Source organism: Hippocampus zosterae, chromosome 10 (genome assembly GCF_025434085.1).
Source record: "Hippocampus zosterae strain Florida chromosome 10, ASM2543408v3, whole genome shotgun sequence".
NCBI classification, from domain to species: Eukaryota; Metazoa; Chordata; class Actinopteri; order Syngnathiformes; family Syngnathidae; genus Hippocampus; species Hippocampus zosterae.
The window spans coordinates 14,716,323-14,735,745 of record NC_067460.1 but is presented as its reverse complement, the minus strand read 5'-3'; the positions used below and the strand labels follow the sequence as shown (position 1 = coordinate 14,735,745).

The following is a 19,423-nucleotide window of genomic DNA, read 5'->3' as shown; positions in this document are numbered from 1 at the left end:
TCGCTTATTAGTCACACAAGTGTAGTTTTAGGTCGTGGGTGCACCAATTTAATCATAATACTTCATCATGTGCCTTAAATTAACTTCAGACTCAGCGCAGATTTGAATTATTCCCATATGAAATGTAAACATTTTAATTGGACTCTTATTTTGATGATCCTTAATCTGTTTCCCCTATCATGTGTTTGCTACTGGAAATACCCAACTGTAAGGGACAAATATTGGGCCAGACTTTCTGTAATACACAACGAGTGCGTCGCCCGCCGAGATCGTTTCCTGCCATTTCATGAAGCGAGGAATGTTTTGTTGGTGAAATTTGTACTACTAACAAACAATTTGATTTCCGGTTTTGTGGCGACAAGCTTCTATTAATCCAATATCGAAATTGGATCTAGATTAGCGCATTTTAACACTGTGCTAGTTTGAGCGGTCAATTTCATTTAGGTCCTAGGTTATATTTTGAATTGCAAAAACCGGAAGCAATTACGTTGTCGGTGTAGCGATGCTGACGATCGAAAGCTAGCATTTTAGCTAAGGCGAAACACTGGACGGCTACCCTCAGTCTGTTTCCACTTCCTCTACGTTGCCCCATGTACAGATGCTTAAATACGTTTTGCCATGTCCGGACACGATGTAGTTTGAAATGCCATTTAACTGACACCCACACCCTTGCCACGTTAGGCAAAAAAGCAAAATTACCAGGGCTGTGACCCAATGTAGTGCTCGTGTGAAGCCGATTCAAGTCACGATGAATTGACAGGCGACCTACAAATGTGTGCAAAGAAGAAATAATGACTGCATTCAACTGTTGGTGAGTTATGACAGTGAAAATGATAGTAATAAACCTATGTGAAGACTCAAATATTGCATCGGAGGATTTTTCCATTTAATAATGAACTAATTTGTTTAATTAGAACCTTTCTGTCACGTGAGGTCAAATTATAAGAATATATTACAATAAAAAAAACACAATCGCCGCCGTCGGGCAGAAACCTCACATCTCCAAAACATGACGTTTTAGTAAACAAAACAAAAAAAACAACAACAACGGCATGCTTGTTGAGCCATTAACACTGCATCGTCAGAGTGCAGGTCATTTTAACAATTTGTAAAGAAATTAATTATATACCGAAGTGAGCATTGATCAATAGTATGGATTTGTGAAAATATATAACATAGACCAAATTTAGACATTGAAGGTTTGAGCCCCGCATCAGCAAAATGTGACAGTTTGAAGATTAGAGCACTTAAGGGAAAAACATTTCCATAAATTACGATTTAATTAAAAAAATTAAAAGGCTTAAATGTAATTGTAATGTGCAAAAAAAGTTAAATACAACTGTAGTGTTTTTAGCTGATTATTCTTTTGCATACCACAAGAGGAAGACTGCACACCACCACATTTTGACAGTCACTGCATGAAATTGTCTGCTGGAATGTGTGTGCAAATGGGCAGACAGGTCAGCACAGCAAATATCAAAGAGAAGAAAAGAAAAAAAACGTAGAGAAGATAATAATAATAATAATACTATGTGAAATAAGCTGATGTACTCCAGTAGGGTCCCAATACTTACCAAGAGTGACAACTGACGATGCATTCATGCAGAATGTGACAACATGAGATGGGTCACCTTTGCAGCATGCCTTCATCATATAAGATTTCATTTTTTAAAAATTAAATTAAATTAAAAATATATATAACAAGAAGATAAAAGTTCCTTCTGACGAGGGGTGTGGGTTCGGGGAGCCAAAATTTGCTCCATCTTAAATCCTCAACACTTATGAGGCTCAGCGTCCTTGAAAACATAGTACAAATGCTTTTCTTCTCTGTTCCAGCCCTGTCCTGTGACACCAATGGGGACCTGAGGGTTGGAGTTCTTTCAAACAGTACCTTGTCACCATGCGGATCACTTTATGCCAAGGTGTGTTAACTGGGGCCATCATCCTCAACCTCCTTATACTTTACTATGTGTCTCGGGCACAGCAGCAAATGATGGAGAAGAGGAAAGAACATGGCAGGGCCACCAGGAAAGCTGCTTTCCCCGCCTCCGCTCTGGGGGGAGGCGTAGCCGGATTACTTGGGCCGAGAGGTGAGCCCGGACTTGCCGGCGTGTCAAATAATAATCGTAGCCCACGCGTGACTGTGCTCCTCCGCGAGTTTGAAAACTTTGAGAATTACGTCGGGGATGTCGCTAATTCCTTCCTGAGACAAAGACCTGAGCTTCCCTTCCTGGTTGTGGCTGACACGCCTCCGTACCCGCCTCCGGAGTTGCCCGATGGCTGCCGCATGCTGGTGCTCTCCCCAAGCCCAGACCAGCCGCCGCAAGCACACAGGCCCGAGTTTCACGTCCAGACGGACTTTGTGCTTCTCGTACCGGACGGTGTAGAGTTGGAGCCGTCTCGAGCTATTGAGAGGCTGATTAAGGAGCTGGAAGGTGAGGGTGGTGGTCCTGTGAGGCTGGTGGCTTCACCCGTTCTGGCTCGATCCGCCGTGCAGTGTCTCCACCTGAGGGTGAACCTCCGCGAGTGGACCGCCACTTATTCTACCGCCGCGTCTGGGAGCAGTGGCAGCGTTTGTACGGCCTTGCATGGCGATGCTGTGGTACTCATCCGCACGGAGGATCTCTTTAATCTCTCGGTGCCGCTCGGCCGGCCCCTCTTCCCCTCGCTCTTCATCCAGACCACTTTGAGGGGCTGGAAGGTGAAGCTTCTGGAGAGCCCGTGTTTTTCAGCCAACCACCGGCCCCTCTTCAGCTCAGCTCACAACCAGTGGAAAGCAGACACTCGGCTGAAGGAGTCCACGGGTAAGCTGATGAGGAGCTTCGGTCTGAAGCGTCTCATGTTGCCAGATGGGAAGGAGCAGTGGCACGGCTGCAGCAAGGAGACGCCCCGCTGCTTCGGCACAGTGAAGGACGACACGCCGGACTACCTCTATCTGGATCGTTGGACGCCTCCGTGTTGCCTGCGCGCACTTCGAGAAACTACCAAATACGTCATCAACATTCTGGAGAGCTCTGGTGTGCGCTACTGGCTCGAAGGCGGGACTTTGCTAGGCGCCGTCCGCCACCAGGACATCATCCCGTGGGACTACGACGTGGACCTGGGAATCTACCTGGAGGACGTGCCCAACTGCGATCACTTGAAGAACTTGGATTCTGGCTCGCTGGTGGACGCCAATGGCTATGTGTGGGAACGTGCGGTGGAGGGCGACTTCTACAGGGTGCAGTACAGCGAGGCCAACCACCTGCATGTGGACCTGTGGCCTTTCTACCCCCGTAATGGCGTCATGACCAAAGATACGTGGACCGAGCACAAGCAGGACATGGAGTTTCCTGAGCACTTTCTGCAGCCGCTCGTGCCCATGCCCTTTGCGGGCATCAATGCCTATGGTCCGAATAACCAACGCGCCTTCTTGGAGCTCAAGTTCGGAGAAGGGGTTGTCGAGAACCCCCAGTACCCCAACCCTGCCAAAAAAAGGCTGGACCGGGCCAAATTATGAGAGCATATTTGTATGTTTGGTATGGCTCGGTGGTAGAGTGGTCGTCTCCCGACCCAGAGGTTGGGGCTTCAAACCCGGCCATTGTGACGTTGTCGACGTGTCCTTGAGCAAGGCACTGAACCCCCAGTTGCTCCTGATGTTGCGTCAGTAGGTAAACAGGAAGTGTTTTGAGTACCTAAAATAGAAGAGTGTTATGAAAGTGACAGCCCAGACCATTTAAAAAGATAGTAGATAGACAATCTTAGGTGGCAAGCTTCAGGCCACTAGACACGTTTCTTACCTTTGTGATGTTTCTTTCTGAGCATGGTCAAGTTTGGTACTGGTTGCTCACAAATACATACAGAATAAATACACGAACAAAGGGAGACAGACGAATATCCAATTTTTTACCCAAAATCTTTTTTTTCCTCCAGTTTGTTAAAAAGGTGATCATGACTTGACAGTACAGTAAAGTGGTGCCTTGAGATACAAGTTTAATTTGTTCCGTGACCATCTTAGTAACTCAAACCACTTGTATCTCAAATCATCTTTTCCCATTGAAATGAATGGAAATATTATTAATTAGGATCCGGCTAATGAATAAGAACTTCCTTGTGTGTCTTGAAAGGCGCTTATAAATAAAATGTATTATTATTATTATTTTATTTTTTTGGTCCCTTAATGTTTACAACAAAGATGTGAATTACAGACATTTGACTGTTTTACAATATTTTGTCATTTAATATTTGTTCATCTTTACAACAGAGAATAATTTTCAAGTCCAAAAACATGCCAAAAAGCAAGAACTAATGAATTGAGCTTTAGATATAAGCCAAGGTGGACATTGTCAGTCTGGTGAGTCCGTCAATGAGCGGTCGTCAGTATTTCAGGTCGGCTCAGTCAGTCCAAGTCGTCGGCGAAAGCCAGACGTCATAGAGAACGGACTTACCAGTACATAAACACGCAGGTGCCGTGCACCTGACACACAGTAAAACATCATCCGACAAGAGACGGACTGCCATGAGTCGCCATGAAATACTGACAGAAACAGTGACGGACTGATAGCACGCCCACCTCTGGATAAAAGCAACAGTGGGTGGCACGGTAGATGACTGATTAGCACAAGGCGCTTATAAAATGAAATGTATTATTATTATTATTATTATCTGCCTCACAGTATAGAAGTCCAGGGTTTGAATCCACCCTCCGGCCTTCCAGTGCAGAATTTGCATGTTCTCTCCGTGACTGCGTGGGTTCTCTCCGGGTACGCTGGTTTTCACCGTAGTTTAATTGAACATATTTCAGGGGTGTCCAAAGTCGGTCCTCAAGGGCCGCTGTCCTGCATGTTTTCCAAGTGTCCTGTTGCAACACACCTGATTCAAATGAACAGGTTCAATGTCAGGCTCCCGCAGAGCTTGCTGATGATCTGATCATTTGAATCAGGTGTGTTGCAACAGGGAGACCTGGAAAACATGCAGGACAGCGGCCGTCCAGGACCTGAGTTCGACACCTATGCTCTAGATCAGGGGTGTCCAAAGTCAGTCCTGCCTGTTTTCCAGCTCTCCCAGGAGCAACACACCTGATTCACATCATCAGGATTGTTCTAATGCTGCTCCACAGCTGGCTGATGAGCTGATCATTTGAATCAGGTGTGTCACTGCTGGGAGAGCTGGAAAACAGGCAGGACAGCGGCCCTCCAGGACCGACTTTGGACACCCCTGCTCTAGATTGTCTTTCGGTGCAAGTCTTAGTGGTTGTTAATGTAAGCGTGACCAGCGACAACCACTTTTAGGTGTACCCCGCCTACTGCCTGAAGACAGCTGAGGATAAGCTCCAGAACACCCGCGACCCTTGTGAGGAGAAGCGGTTCGGGATAATGGATGGAACGAACTAAGTGATGTAATGAGGGAAATATTATCATCAAAATGACTTTTTGCAAATATGTGGTTCACAATACATGTTCTAAATGTGGATGTGGTACAACTGTGGAAAAAAATATATGGTGTACATTTTCGCTATTGATTACTGGACAATAAGTACATTTCACCTTTACATGCCTTTTTATGTGGATTCATATCACTCATAGCATTGGTTTGCACTGATTTGAGAAAATGTTTTTTTTTTTGCACACCTGAATCTGTTACTACATTGTTGTTTCCAGGTGAACTGAAATGTCTTTGCTGCTGTTGGTAGTTTGGAGTGCTTGTATGGAGAAAAATAAGTGCACTATACCAAAGCAATGTTTGCGTCTCCTGCTTGTGAAAAAAACCCAACCCCTTTGTCATAAATAAATCATCCATCCATTCGACTGTATAATGGTGGTTAGACTTGCTCATGAACACAAGGTGGCGCATTCTATGGGAGGAGTTCTGTACCACAAGATGTGATGGTATATTTTGTCACTGCCAAGTAGCACACAGGGTGTCCTAATTCCAGTAAGTAGCTTTGCACCTGTCGATGCAGTACACTATATATTTGATCCCATTCCTATAATTGCTCAATTTATAAACAGCAGGGCTTGGATGTAGGCTACCATTTGGCACAGTACTTCTGACTTAAGGCCGACATCGCAAGTGTTTTGGGGGGAGCTTTGGAGGAAAATAATCTCACAGATAAACGGCAATATGCTTCAGACATCTTTAGTTTGCAAAGAAACAACAGGACCGTAAAAATGATGCTTCACAAAACCAATCACAATTTTTTTTTTATTGCTTCCAGCTGAAAATACTTCATTACCCTCTCCCCATATGTAGACATCAAAATATAAAACAATGGAGTTCTTTGTATTGGCTGCACCTATAGCGTCCGCACATTTGTAACAGCATAAAGATAAGAGGTAAGATAAGATAACCTTTATTTGTCCCACACTGGGGAAATGTGACCTTTCATTTAGTTCCCGTTTCATTAGTCAATGGATTTGATATTTTCAAAGATAACCACAGGAATTCGACTACAACTTGTGAGATTGCCACTCCCTTGTAAAACCTGTTTGTAATAGACCGCGAGAAAAAGCAGAGGTGTGGGGTTCCTGGAACCAAATGGGAGCAACTCGTAGACATGGATTGTTGAAGTTACCAAATTCATTAAACATGAATTATACCAAATAATATTTACCATATAGCATATAAATTAATCAGCTCTGAGGTGGCACACGAAAGAACAAGTCTTTGGATATTTGATTCATTTGAGTAAAACCTTTGGGCGAGATAACTAACTAAATAATGCCAACAAAACCTTTGTGCAAAAAAAAAAAAAAAGGAATTAAGCAATCTCGCCAAGTGATTCAATGGGATTTTTTTGGTCTTCAATAGAAAAAAAATAGTCTGCAAGCAAGAGTTCAACTTGAGGTATAGTGGCATCTGACTTTTGTAATCCACTGTGCGTTTTGGCTTTGGTACATTAGCTCATAGAAGAGAGCATTAGCATTATAGTTCGTTTTTTCCCCCATGCACAGGAAAATGACTTAATTCTGAGGACAAAAAAAAAATCGAATGCATCTTTACACTAGTGAGTGCACTACTTGACTGAAGACAAGTGAAACATTGTTGATTGACTCTTCTACAATTTTGTCGTCTTAAGCATGGTACCAACCTGCCGATAATCAGGCCAAATATGAGCATTTTTAGTACCCTTCTGATCGAATTCAGCTCAGCCCAGACAACTGATTGTCTTTAAAAGATTATCCTAAACTATTATCTTGTGCTGTGTGAGAGATATTTCCACCTCAATCCTCTCAGAAACATGTTGGGCCTGACAATTCTAATTGTTAACCTTTTCAATACAAATAGAAGTGTGTGTGTGTGTGTGTGGTGCAGGTTTACACAAGTTGAGCTAACTCACATCAACAGTTAGCTAAACGTCTGTTCTATATTATTTTGTGTGGCGCCATTCTGCTACTCACAAGTCAGTGAAGGTCACAGTGAGGTCACAGGTCAAAAATCGTGATTCTCGTTCCACCATGCCTTAATAAGAGCAATATGCAAAGACATGCCAAAAAATGTATCCATAATTCTGAAAAACGTTGAGTCAAACATGGGCTACGTCCACTGCGCTATGGCTCGAAACAAAGTTCAAAACATTGAGAGAATTTCCCATCCTATAAAAACAAAATCACTTATTTTAAACAGTCCAACGGATCCAGCATTCAGGGAGAGATTGCAGTTTTTTTTTTAGTAACCAGCGCACCCGAGGAAGAATAAACATCAGACGCAAGAGATTTGCCTTCAACTGGCATGCCAGTGACCCGCACGGCCTCGACTGTCCTCCTAGCTTGGGATTCGGGATCTTTTCTGGAACTATTTGGAATATCTAACTCTGTAAAATAATTGTAATTCTCATCCCTTGTTTGCTAACATATTTAGTGTAATAGTAACCTTGTATTACCCTGAAGTCATGCTACTAACATAGCAACCATGGCTAGCGTGAAGGAATGATTCCTCTCTGTTAGTTTTATCTGAAAGAAACAAAAAATGTTGTTGAAGGTATTTACTGCTCACTGTGATTACAATCACCTTTAGTGCCCCTCGATGTTTATCTTGAGTATCTGTGTTGCTGATGTGGCGGATTTTCGCCTTGCTATGAGTACTATTGATCCCAGTCTCTTTACTGAACATCTGTTAAAACAGAATGTAGTGTTAAGTTTATATCCTATTCCCCTTTGAGTGATTTAACAGCCCCCCAAGTGTCTTCTTTCGCACCCCCATCTCTGCTGAGTCCCTCAAGGCTGTCAAGTTTCTTGGGATTTACGCACAACAGGAGGAAGTCTGGATTTTTACATAAGGGGAAGGACTACACGCTCCTCATTAACATACTTGGCCTATATAAACGTGAGACTGTATTTTTTCCTTCGATTCCTGATGAAATCAGACTTTCAGGAGCCCGAATCAATTCGTATAGTGTTGTGATAAACTGCAGAAAAGACAACGTGGTGTTGGGTCTTCTTTCACCTTATAGAGAAACAAAAAAAAGAACTTGCGTCCAAGGAGGGCCATCAGAAAATGGATAAATCCCCTCCACTACAAAAGCTAACATGGCTTCTTGACACTATCTTGTTTGAAGATGGACAGCATTTTTTGTGACTTCCTTTATAATGCATACCATTATGAATCACCGTCTTTGAGAATGGTGCTCATTCATGCAGTGAGAGGCACAGCTTCGGTCTGACTAGCGATTGGTTAAGTGAGGCTAAAAACTGCAAACTCCCCCTTTAAAGGACAGATATTCCCAATGTTATGAGTGGAGTATATGGAAACTACGTATGCTAGACCTAGTCACCGCTACAGTACAAACACCATATCACACATTTTCAAAAAGTTTTCAAAAACATCAGTTAGGGATGAAGATGATGGAAAAGAAAAGCAGCTTCCCAATGCTCATTTGCCATAAACCTTCAATTAAAACATGATCATCGATGGTTATCCTGCGCGGGGCCAGCGACGCAAGAGTAAAGGAGAGATGTAAATTGTAATAGAAGAACCTCCAATAAATTACTATTATTATTATTTGGGACATACAGTTCATTAAGGAAATCATTGCTCTTCAACATTCATATATCCCTGATGGATTGTCCAAATACCAGAATGCGCCCGTTTACGATTTTATGAAGTAAAGATGTACTTCGTAAAATCGTAAACGGGCAGCGTTCACAAAACTTTTTCAAATGGGTAGAGGTCCATCGTGTTTATTAGCAGTTTCCACGGTAGTGTGATCTCCGCACCTCCATTACTCGGCCAAAGAGCCCCGCTGGGTGTTTCTGTTGTCGGTCTGGTCGACACCTTTCATCTCAATGAGCGGCGAGTGTTCAGGCGGGCGCGTGATGCTGTTGACCTCGCCCAGGTCCGTGATTTCCTCTCGTCTGGACGTGCGGTCTACTAAAAACTGCAGGAGTCCTGCGCCAAACGCGTCGCCTTCCACGTTCAGTACTGTGCATGTGCGGTCACTGAATAACAAAGATGGGAAAATTATTAACAGCAACCAGTTAAGAATTGTACACGAAAACAAGCACATTTGTGTTCGCGATACCGAGTGAAAGACAGCGTCTGAAAAGTTCCAATTCTTGACGGGCATGTACACCTACAGTACTCAGAATCCCCCTATGTTGTACAGAGTTCTTGCTATCAATTTACATTTGTTCTGTTCATTTATTATTCACTTTGAAACGAGCACCGTATGACTCATCAAGAGTCATAAGCCCTACTTTTCTTGTTCAAATGCCTTGAACATTTAATATTTACTTATTAAATATGATTTCCATGTATATATATAAATATAATATTTCCATGGGACAGGAGAAGTGAACCAATCTCTTTTTTTCGTCAATGGATGCTACAGCTTCTTGTTGACTTTGAAACTTCGCTTGTAGCCGACGTGTGCACATTTTGAGCATGACGTCTCTGATCCACTGGTTAAAGGGCACTTTGATTCTCTCCTCTTTCATCTCAAACTGCTTCAAATAACAAAGCGTGTGACGGAAAAATGGTTAGGACTGCACGACTGTCCGTGTTTTATGTTATGTGTTGTGTTTATTATTTTACTTTATGTTAACCGTTTTGTTAAGCGCTTTGTTACAGCTGCCGCTGTTGTGAAAGCGCTATATAAATCAGCATGTATTGTATTGCATTGTACTTCATCAAAGGACATATTCATGATGAACACAATGGCAATAAATACACAGTTTTTGGTCACAATTTTGCTTTTCAGTTCACTTGGACATTGTGTTGCTCTTTCTGCTGTCTGTGCCTTGGCCACTTGCGGGCAAGTTAATACAGAAATAGAGGCAAACGAACAGTTTCATAAACAAGTCAGTCAGGTGCATTAATTGTAGTCATTTTTTTGCAATGCACAAGGAATATACTGGCTGCGATTATTCTCAGTGTACACCACAACTTGATCGCTGATAGGGATATACAGTGACGGAAGATATTCGTTATCCCATCTATGGCGTTTTGCCTTGTTGGGTAGCATTAAGATACACAGTGGGACTTTTTCTCTTCTTTTACGTTTAGGTATTGAAATATACAATCAAAGCCCTTTAACAAAAAGTTATTAACCACATATTTCCTCAATACAGTCAGGATTTCAGAACAGATACATTCCACAAAAACATAATGGAAGGAAAATAATCAAATAATGGAGCATTCAGAGCCAATACCAGATGAGCTAAAATTGGTCAAATCTGCTCAACCAATGGATGACCAGTGGGTTTTATATCATCCATTTGGTATCAACCCAGCATGCATAGACTCCAGCTGACCAGGTATTACAAGATGACCAGGTACTACAAAGACTATCTTGTACTACCTTTTTTTCTCCATTGGAAAAGTGTCAAAAATGAAAAACGCAAAAGACACCGATGAGTGGAAAATGTGCTGCTGCTATCAGTGTTGTATACTCACACAAGCCAGTCAACTGCCAGGATTAGGGAGATATCGTTGGTGGGCAAACCGACTGCCTCCAGGATGATAGCCAAGGTCAACACCCCTCCAGCGGGTATTCCTGCTGCACCAACACTGGATGCTGTGGCAGTCACGCTGATTAGGCGGCAGAAGAAAGGCATCAACAACTCCAAAATTCACGACCATCACAAAATCTTTTGCGGGTACTTGGGATACATACAGGATGGTAACGATTTGGATGAAGTTGAGAGGATAATCGTTGAGCTGTGCAATGAAAACGGCAGCCGCGCACTGAAAGAGGGCGGCTCCATCCATGTTGACGGTGGCGCCGATGGGAAGGATGAAGCGGCTGATCTGCTTGGAGATGCCGTTATTTTCTTCCACGCACTTCATCATAAGTGGAAGCGTGGCAGAGCTGCGGGGTGGATATGAGAGTACACCATTGTGGGTGTACAAAAAAAAAACATGAATCCAACATCCCTGGTTTGGTTTGCTGCTTTAGTTTCCAACCAATTTTATACAAGGGGTGGTGTTCCGCAGACTTTTGTCCTTGGGCCCTATCTGTTCAATAATCGGTTTGCTTCCATTCAGGCATAGTTTACAGGGTGGATTTGCAGCCTATCCTAGCTGATTCAGGGCTAAAGCAGCATGTATTGTATTGTATTGTATTGTATTGTATTGTATTGTATTGTATTGTATTGTATTGTATTGTATTGTATTGTATTGTATTGTAAAGGGAGACTGCACACTGAGAATTGTTTGAATTTGAACAACTACACTACCAAGTGCATCATCCCCAATATGCTATCCATTACAGAGAACACTGAATCACTGTTCTGCACTGGCTCCAACTGTTAAGAATGAGCCAGTTCATTACCTGGAGGATGTCCCAAAGGCTGTGGCCAGAGCTGTGAATATTCCCCATAGGAAGGTGAACGGGTTCTTCCTTGTAATGACGAAGTAGATGCCGGGCAGCACAATGAGGCCGTGGATGGCGTGCCCAACAACGCAGCAAGCTATATACTTTCCCAGACTGGCAAATAACATACCAACGTCCTCCATCTCAACAATCTTGCCAGCAACAAGGAACATGATACCGACAGGGGCATACCTGGAGAGAGACGGGAGGATATTAAACAAAGGTTGTTAAGGGGAGTCATGGTGTTTTTTTTTTTTAATTATCATTGCTTAGCTCTTATCACTGTAACACCAGCTAATCAGGTACTGGACATACTACATCAGGGGTGTCCAAACTTTTTGCCAAGGGGGCCAGATTTTATGTGGTAAAATGTCGGGGGGCCGACCTTGGCTGACATTCTTTACATTGAACAACAATATTGTTCAACAAATTTTAGTAAGCCAGTCTGTTTCACATTTCCATTTTTATTTTAATTTCAACAATCTTAAGAATTTCTTTTGGTTCATTTGAAACAGGTATATCACATGCAACTGCTTATTCACTTGACTTTTTCTTAAACGGAAGTCTCCTGAGTGCAAATGGATTGATTTAAAACATAAAATGTATCACCATGACTTTTCAATAGTCACAAAACCTTTGACTCGAATAACGGGGAAATGAACAAGCAATACACCTATCCACAACTGCAAGGATCATTTGAAATATGACATATCAGTCAGTATAAACACGGAGTGATGTCTTGTTAACTCGTGAGTGATGCCCTCTAGTGTCTAAATGCTATTACTCATTTAGTGAATGCTATTACTCATTTAGCCACTAGAGGGAAGCAGTACTCTATGAAACATCACTCCCCAGTCTACGAGACCTCAGTCAATGCAACACGTGTTCCATTGCGCCCAACCTGCGGGCCAGACGGCACTGATTTTATGACAGGGGCCGAGGGCCGGATGAAATTCGACCGCGGGCCAGATTTGGCCCCCGGGCCGGACTTTGGACATGCCTGTACTACATGGTCTTGCCAATGGAAAAGGGTCAACAGAGGGGAGAGACATGCCTTACCACATGATCCACGAGACCAGCACCATGGTGGCTTCATTGAATGAGTTGAAGAACTTAATCAAGATCTCGCCTTCCTCCCCCAACTTCCTCAACGCCACACCGAACACAATGGCAAACACCACCAGACCCAGAATATTCATCCCATCCTGGTCGGTGCCAAAGGGAACCTGCATAAATACACAAGATTAGTAGACACTCAAACAACAATTCTCAAAGCAATTTATTTAGTACAATCATGTTGCCCTACGCACCTTTTCCACTGTTATGTTACGGACTCCATTTGTGCTATTTGTGCTGACCAGCTTGTAGCTCGTCGCATACTGCAAAGGAGAGACAGTTTGCTTTGTCAGCTTGACAAACTCGAGGAAACTTTTTGAACTTGTTCGTTAAAATTTTATAAGATGCAGCACATACCGACTGGAAGGCAGCCGACACCAAGTTGGAGGGAAAGATGTTTCTGTTGCGCAAACAAAAGAATCATAAAAACATGGCATTCCACAACATCACATGATCCTGATGAAAATCAGATGAAGTCCTGTTTGCATTTATTAAAAGGACAACAAGTAACTCATTTTGAATTGGCAAAGCCAGGCCAGTTAAAGCCACACACACACGTTAATGCAACTCCCCCAACAATATGGGAAGGAATTAGGAGCGTAACAAAAATTAATTTGAATTTGAAAATCAATTTTGATTGAAAAGATGCGAGTTAAATTGAATCGATCTAAATCATTCCACTGAAACGTACTGTCTTGAATCGTATCGTTTTTTTTTTTTTCCCCAAGATGGCGCCCGAGTAGGCAGCCTTCGGCAAGTGCTCTTCAAGAGCCTTGCTTTTTTGTTCTTTTTTGCTGTTTTTGTCTTTTGTTTTGTCACATGTTGTTTGTTGTTTCATTGTGTGGACCTGTTATGGACTGTTTTCAGCGCTTTTTGGCCACGACATTCGTCAAAGGAGCAGTATCTGTGCTTGGTGGTTGCGCCTTCTCGGCAGCACGCCTGTACCAGCACAGATTTTGATTGGGAGGAATGTCGGCGCCATTGACTGTCGATGCTGGATAGACCTGGGGCGCTTGTGTTTTTTGCGCCAGTAATGGGCAGCATTTTTCACAACCCCGATTTGTTCAGTGGCTATGTCAGCGCTGTTGGACAGTTGGCGTTGGTGCGGCTGGATGGATGGCCGCTGAAGTTGAGGATGAGGAGAGAGGAGCGTTGGCGAAGAGCGCCGATGCGTATTTGGAACCGTGAGTTGCCGCTTGGAATTGAAATGGATTTCCATGGGACAGGAGAAGTGAACCAATCTCTTTTTTCGTCAATGGATGCTACAGCTTCTTGTTGACTTTGAAACTTAGCTTGTAGCCGACGTGTGCACATTTTGAGCATGACGTCTCTGATCCACTGGTTAAAGGACACTTTGATTCTCTCCTCTTTCATCTCAAACCGCTTCAAACAACAAAGCGTGTGACGGAAAAGTGGTTAGGACTGCACGACTGTCCGTGTTTTATGTTATGTGTTGTGTTTATTATTTTACTTTATGTTAACTGTTTTGTAAAGCGCTTTGTTACAGCTGCCGCTGTTGTGAAAGCGCTATATAAATCAGCATGTATTGTATTGTATTGTATCGCACCCCGTTATGCAGATACATATTGAATCGTCTTTACTCAAGAGATGCACTTCCCTAGAGACTGCGCACATTGCTTCCGAGGGGTATGTAAAACTATGTCAACTTCTGAGCTCATTAATCAAAATCAGAGAATCTGAATCATCTTTATGGGCTAAGTATGTAGAATGTGTACTCCGGTAGTACAGGCTACTCTCGTACTATCAATAACAAGCCAGGTATTACTCATTACCCGTTGCCAAGTATCCAGCATTTATAGAGTCACCGCTAGTGGTTTGACGGTTTATCCTGTTGAGATTTTTCAGCGGGAAAAATAAACATAAGTAGGTGCGAACAGTCAACAGCTGTGTGTGTCTCCAGAAAGTGTTGCAGTGATATGTACAAAATAAAGACTGTCGAACCTGCAAGACAGCTCTTTGTTTTGTTTTTTACACGTGGTTGAACAGCGTTAGCCATGCTCCCACATGAGCTCTCTTATCAAAAGACGGCAGGGAACCACGCGAGAGGGCTCACTATAATGAGACACACGGGTTTGTCTTGCTGTTCTATTATCATGAAGGCTCAGTGTGAGCTTATGTGAATACCTTGCTTGGATGCATTCCCTCGTTATTCATTTAGCCCCCAGCCCTCTTGCACAAGTTAGCAGAACTATAACAATGTCTACATTTCCATGCCAAATGACTAAACTAGTGTTCTTCCATACAAGTACAGTATTGTTCTGGAAGTAACAGTGTTCATTTGAGGTCACATTTAGTCACATGTATGTCTTTCTACGTCAGGGCTAAGCAACCTATGGCCTGCGGGCTATAATTGAACCTCAAGAGCATTTGACCTCGACTAAAAACAAGTTTGATTGTGTTTTACACTGTTAGTGGTAGTTATACTTAACACCCGCGTGACAGTTAGGAATGTCAGTTCAAATACTACTTCTCTACGTGATATTAATGTTAATAAATGTTTTACGATAGCAACAAAATAAATTCATTCACTTCACATGATTACATTACTTCCAATGGGAAAACCTGTTAAGACATGATTGATACCACATCCTTTGCATACAACTGCCATAACAAACTTGAGCCACCAATTAACATATGAACACTGCAAAGTCCCCCTTTCTATTCGTAGTCCAATTGTGTAAATTTGTTTCCATGTAGTGACACCGCACTGTTAGGCTTCTTCCTGGTTTTTAATGAACAGGTTTGTCCCAACAGTCAATGTAAATGTAAATGGCCATATGCACAGGAACGTCCACGTATTATTCGGTGGATACAGACTGTGCTGTCATTCGGTAATATCACAGAACTACAATGACACCGTATACGGCAGCGTTAATCTTAGCAACTAGCTAGCAGCCGTCTATTAAGCAAATATAACGGTACCGCTTTTTGTTTTGACAATTATGCCTCACGGTGTTTGTCAAGTTTAATGCGATTGTTTGTTAATGTCCAAGTCAGTCCTGGTGGTTGAACATGTACAATTAGTGAAGGATTATTTTGTGCAAAAGTAAAACAAGACTCGCTTTGATAACCGAGGACACTGAAAGTTAATTGCTTGGTTAGCTAATGATAATTTTTTTTTTTAAATTGCACCGGAATGTATGTGTTCTTTCATACTAGACCACAAGTGTCAAAGTCGAGGCCCGGGGGCCAGATCTGGCCCACCACATCATGTTATGTGGCCCGCGAAAGCGATTCAAGCACGTCAACTTCCATGGAGCTTCCTAAAGTCTGAACCAAAATGTCAAATTGTCATATATAATGAAATAAATACAATGTTTGAACAATTCATTATTCTTGACTTCTGATGTCAAAACTGGTTATCCATCTCTTTTTTTGTTCGTTGTGTATGCAATATGTGGAGGTGGTTAAACATTCATATGGTTTCACAAAATTCAGAGTAATCACGACCCTCCAAGGGGAACCGTAGCTACAATGTGGCCCGACAAACATGAGTTTGCCCCTGTACTAGTCTGAAATTTTGAACGCTACAATCTTTTTCTTTTTTTAGGTGGGCAGACGACAAAGCATTCACCAAATCAATTTTGTAGCTGACCATGTCAAAATGATTTTAACCACGGCCATGGATGGTGAATATATTGCTCCTCCCTCCGTTTCCATCATCGTTAATGCTGCCAAGTTCATGTTTGTCTCTGCTTTTGCTTCTGTTGTACAAGTTTTCAACATCTTATCAATCGAGATTTCAACAAGGATTTACTTTGCCTCTCTCTATGCACTTCTTTACGCCGTTTACATCAGTAAAAGTCTTAAAAAAGCAAAGTCTATTTTGACAAACTAAGACGTGAAAAAAAGAGTCATCAGAAAAAAAGTACAGATACTTGAATGTCTACCTGACTACTGTACAGTGTACTCACTGATTCACGTTAGATATAATTCCAACTATATAAAAAAATAGACCTCCATAGATAATTTTTATTGACACTGTCATTGATGTATTAGTTTAACAATACTATTAGTTTTGTTTACTAGTAAAAAAAAAATTCTACCCTTGGAAAAAAAACCTGTACTCCCACATTTCAGCCATATGTCTCTGATCCACTGGCGAAAGGACACCTTGATTCTCTCCTCTTTCATCTCAAACTGCTTTAAACAACAAAGCGTATGACGGAAAAGTGGTTATGACTGCACGACTGTCCGTGTTTTATGTTATGTGTTGTGTTTATCATTTTACTTTGTTAACGGTTTTGTTAAGCGCTTTGTTACAGCTGCCGCTGTTGTTAAAGCGCTATATAAATCAGCATGTATTGTATTGTAATGTTACATCATGTGCTTGTTTGTTAACTATTCCACTACCAAACATGACTGATATGAACTTATTTTAGTTGTCAGTTATTTAAAAAAACACATAAAATAACAGCAACATTCGCATGTGGACTGATAAGTGTGATAAGACCCCCCGGATTTTGGCCAGGAGTGTAAATTTAGCCCGTAGCAAGATGAGCTGACGCAACTATATGACTTCATTGCAGCAAGATATACTCTCCGTGCCATGTGGTTTAGGGCTTCACGTGGACTTACTGGAGGAGCCCGAGACAAAGCCCCTTGGGCATGTGAACAACGTTGGACTTGGAAAATTGGAGACTTTCACTCACCTAATCAAGTCTAAAAAGGAGTCGATGACTTCTTTGGATTCGGGCACGCCGTCATCCAAGCCCGCCACTTTAGGTTTGGTCAGAGTCACCGAGCCCGGCTTGATGATGAACGCCATTACCACGCCAATAGCCGAAGCGATCAACGTGGTCACCAGGAAGAAGAGCATCGCCCAGCCGCCCAGCCTGCCCAGGGCTTTGGGGTCGATGCTGGCTGCCCCCGAGACCAGACTGCACACCACCAACGGGATGATAATCATCTTTAGGAGCCGGATAAGCAGCTCGCCGGGGAAGCCGATGTAGATGATTTGGGTGCGGGAAAGCTCCACGTTACGCACGCCGAGACCGATGAAGACCCCGATGATAACGCCCGCCACGGTCAAGATTACCAGGAGATTGTCCCTAACAATACGCTTCACACGTCGGGAGAGAGGTCGCCCCACGTCGCGGGACGAACCGTTGGGCAGTGGGTCCTCGCCGCCGTTGTGCGCTTTGACGTCTTCCAGTTTGTCAGCCATAGTTACGGCTTGTTAAAAGTTGACCTGGGACGAAGTTCCAACTTTGAAATCAATCGTGCGAGTTGTGAAGAACACACGAGGTGAACTGCCGCTCCTTTCTTGATTGAAGCGACAAAGCGACACACACCGATAGTACGTCGCCGGGAAGATGCGTTGTTACGTCAAAAGGGGCGGGGCCAAGTTGCATTCGTTTAACTATGGATACGTACGGTTGGCTGCCTTCTTGTGTGGACCCTTGTGAGCAGAAAGAATGGGAAATGGAAGGCATATGCTTTCTAATATGTGACCGAGTTTGAATTTCAAACAGATTTTTTGCATCAAAATTCCTAACACTGATTGTTTTAACCTTTAAATTCAACATTCAAGTGAAAAATATTTATTTTTAAAAAATCCAGTGTATAAAATGGCAAGGACTTGCTTCCATAGTTGAAAACCGGCCCACGAATAGCAAAAATCCGCGTATAATCGACACCAATTGAAACGCATTGATGAAGATAAAAATTAAACCTAAAATGTTCTTTAAAAAAAAAAGGATGAGTTTTCCACAAAAAAACGAAGGGGAATGGGGGGATCCCCCACCCCAAAAAAAGTATATAGAGTATTTCTCTGTATGTATTTGAATGTTGTTTTGCAGTTTACAAGTCTCAGTTTCCAGCACATCAGGGTTTCAGTACTCATAATAATATACAATGTAGTATAGTAATGATTTAGTAATATTTATGAATAAATGGTTAGGGTCAGCAGCAGATTGCAATTTGTTTTTGAGATGTCATAGTTTTAAATTATAACGCATGGATAAAATCCATATTCAAGCTTTTAATGGTCAAAATTAAAAAGAAAAAGAACGTATCTCAAAAACATTGTCCTTTGAAATCAGCATAAAAAACACATTTGGGGACACATAACGCCATCTGTGATTAAAATTTGCTGTTGACCGGTTTTATGAGTTAGTATCAAGATACGACAGTAAGACTTTGATTTATGTTTACTTTGACAGTAAACTGGAGGTGCCATTAAAACACTTGAAGTCTCTTTTTGGAAAATGTCTTTACTTTTGCCAAACCACTCCCTTTTGTGACGCGAGTTGGAGTGGATTCACTGCCATCAGACAGAGCACGTATTACAAATGTTTGCTCACAATTCAAAGCAAAAAGTCAGCCAAATTACGGCTCATACCTTGAAAAGCTTATAGGTCAACTCAAGGGGCAACTGTACAAGCAATTAAAAAGTCAATTTGCCACATGATGTCCCCTTTATTCGTCTTGGTTCATAAACAAGAACAACAACTTGGACATGTACATCCTTTGCACTAATGTTGCCGTTTCAAA

The 19,423-nt window shown here is 42.4% G+C and overlaps 2 protein-coding genes across 3 annotated transcripts; one reads left to right on the top strand and one right to left on the bottom strand.

Moving 5' to 3' along the window:
* Positions 1-189: 189 nt before the first annotated feature.
* On the top strand, positions 190-4,309 carry fkrp (fukutin related protein). Of its 2 annotated transcripts, XM_052079214.1 has the most exons (3): positions 190-811; positions 1,837-1,922; positions 1,988-4,309. In XM_052079214.1, exon 3 carries the CDS (start codon positions 1,991-1,993, stop codon positions 3,497-3,499), a length of 1,509 nt encoding a protein of 502 aa, XP_051935174.1. In that variant the 5' UTR covers positions 190-811; positions 1,837-1,922; positions 1,988-1,990; the 3' UTR covers positions 3,500-4,309. The 2 variants fall into 2 exon arrangements, with proteins under 2 accessions (XP_051935174.1, XP_051935173.1); XM_052079213.1 differs by having other exon boundaries at positions 1,837-4,309.
* A 1,864-nt stretch (positions 4,310-6,173) lies between these two features.
* slc1a5 (solute carrier family 1 member 5) lies at positions 6,174-18,246 on the bottom strand. The gene is made up of 8 exons (XM_052079222.1): positions 17,581-18,246; positions 13,265-13,307; positions 13,102-13,170; positions 12,851-13,017; positions 11,750-11,983; positions 11,093-11,287; positions 10,873-11,007; positions 6,174-9,416 (listed from the first exon to the last, which is right to left on the bottom strand). Exons 1-8 carry the CDS (start codon positions 18,093-18,095, stop codon positions 9,200-9,202), a joined length of 1,575 nt encoding a protein of 524 aa, XP_051935182.1. The 5' UTR covers positions 18,096-18,246; the 3' UTR covers positions 6,174-9,199.
* Positions 18,247-19,423: the final 1,177 nt, after the last annotated feature.

Bases quoted from the DNA above. Each gene is read 5' to 3' on its own strand.
- slc1a5 (XM_052079222.1), bottom strand. From the start codon at position 18,095: ATGGCTGACAAACTGGAAGACGTCAAAGCGCACAACGGCGGCGAGGAC. The intron at 13,018-13,101 runs GTGCGTAGGGCA...GTATTTATGCAG, and splicing joins GTAACATAACAGTGGAAAAG to GTTCCCTTTGGCACCGACCA. The intron at 11,008-11,092 runs GTATGTATCCCA...CCGCCTAATCAG, and splicing joins ATCCAAATCGTTACCATCCT to CGTGACTGCCACAGCATCCA.
- fkrp (XM_052079213.1), top strand. From the start codon at position 1,901: ATGCGGATCACTTTATGCCAAGGTGTGTTAACTGGGGCCATCATCCTC.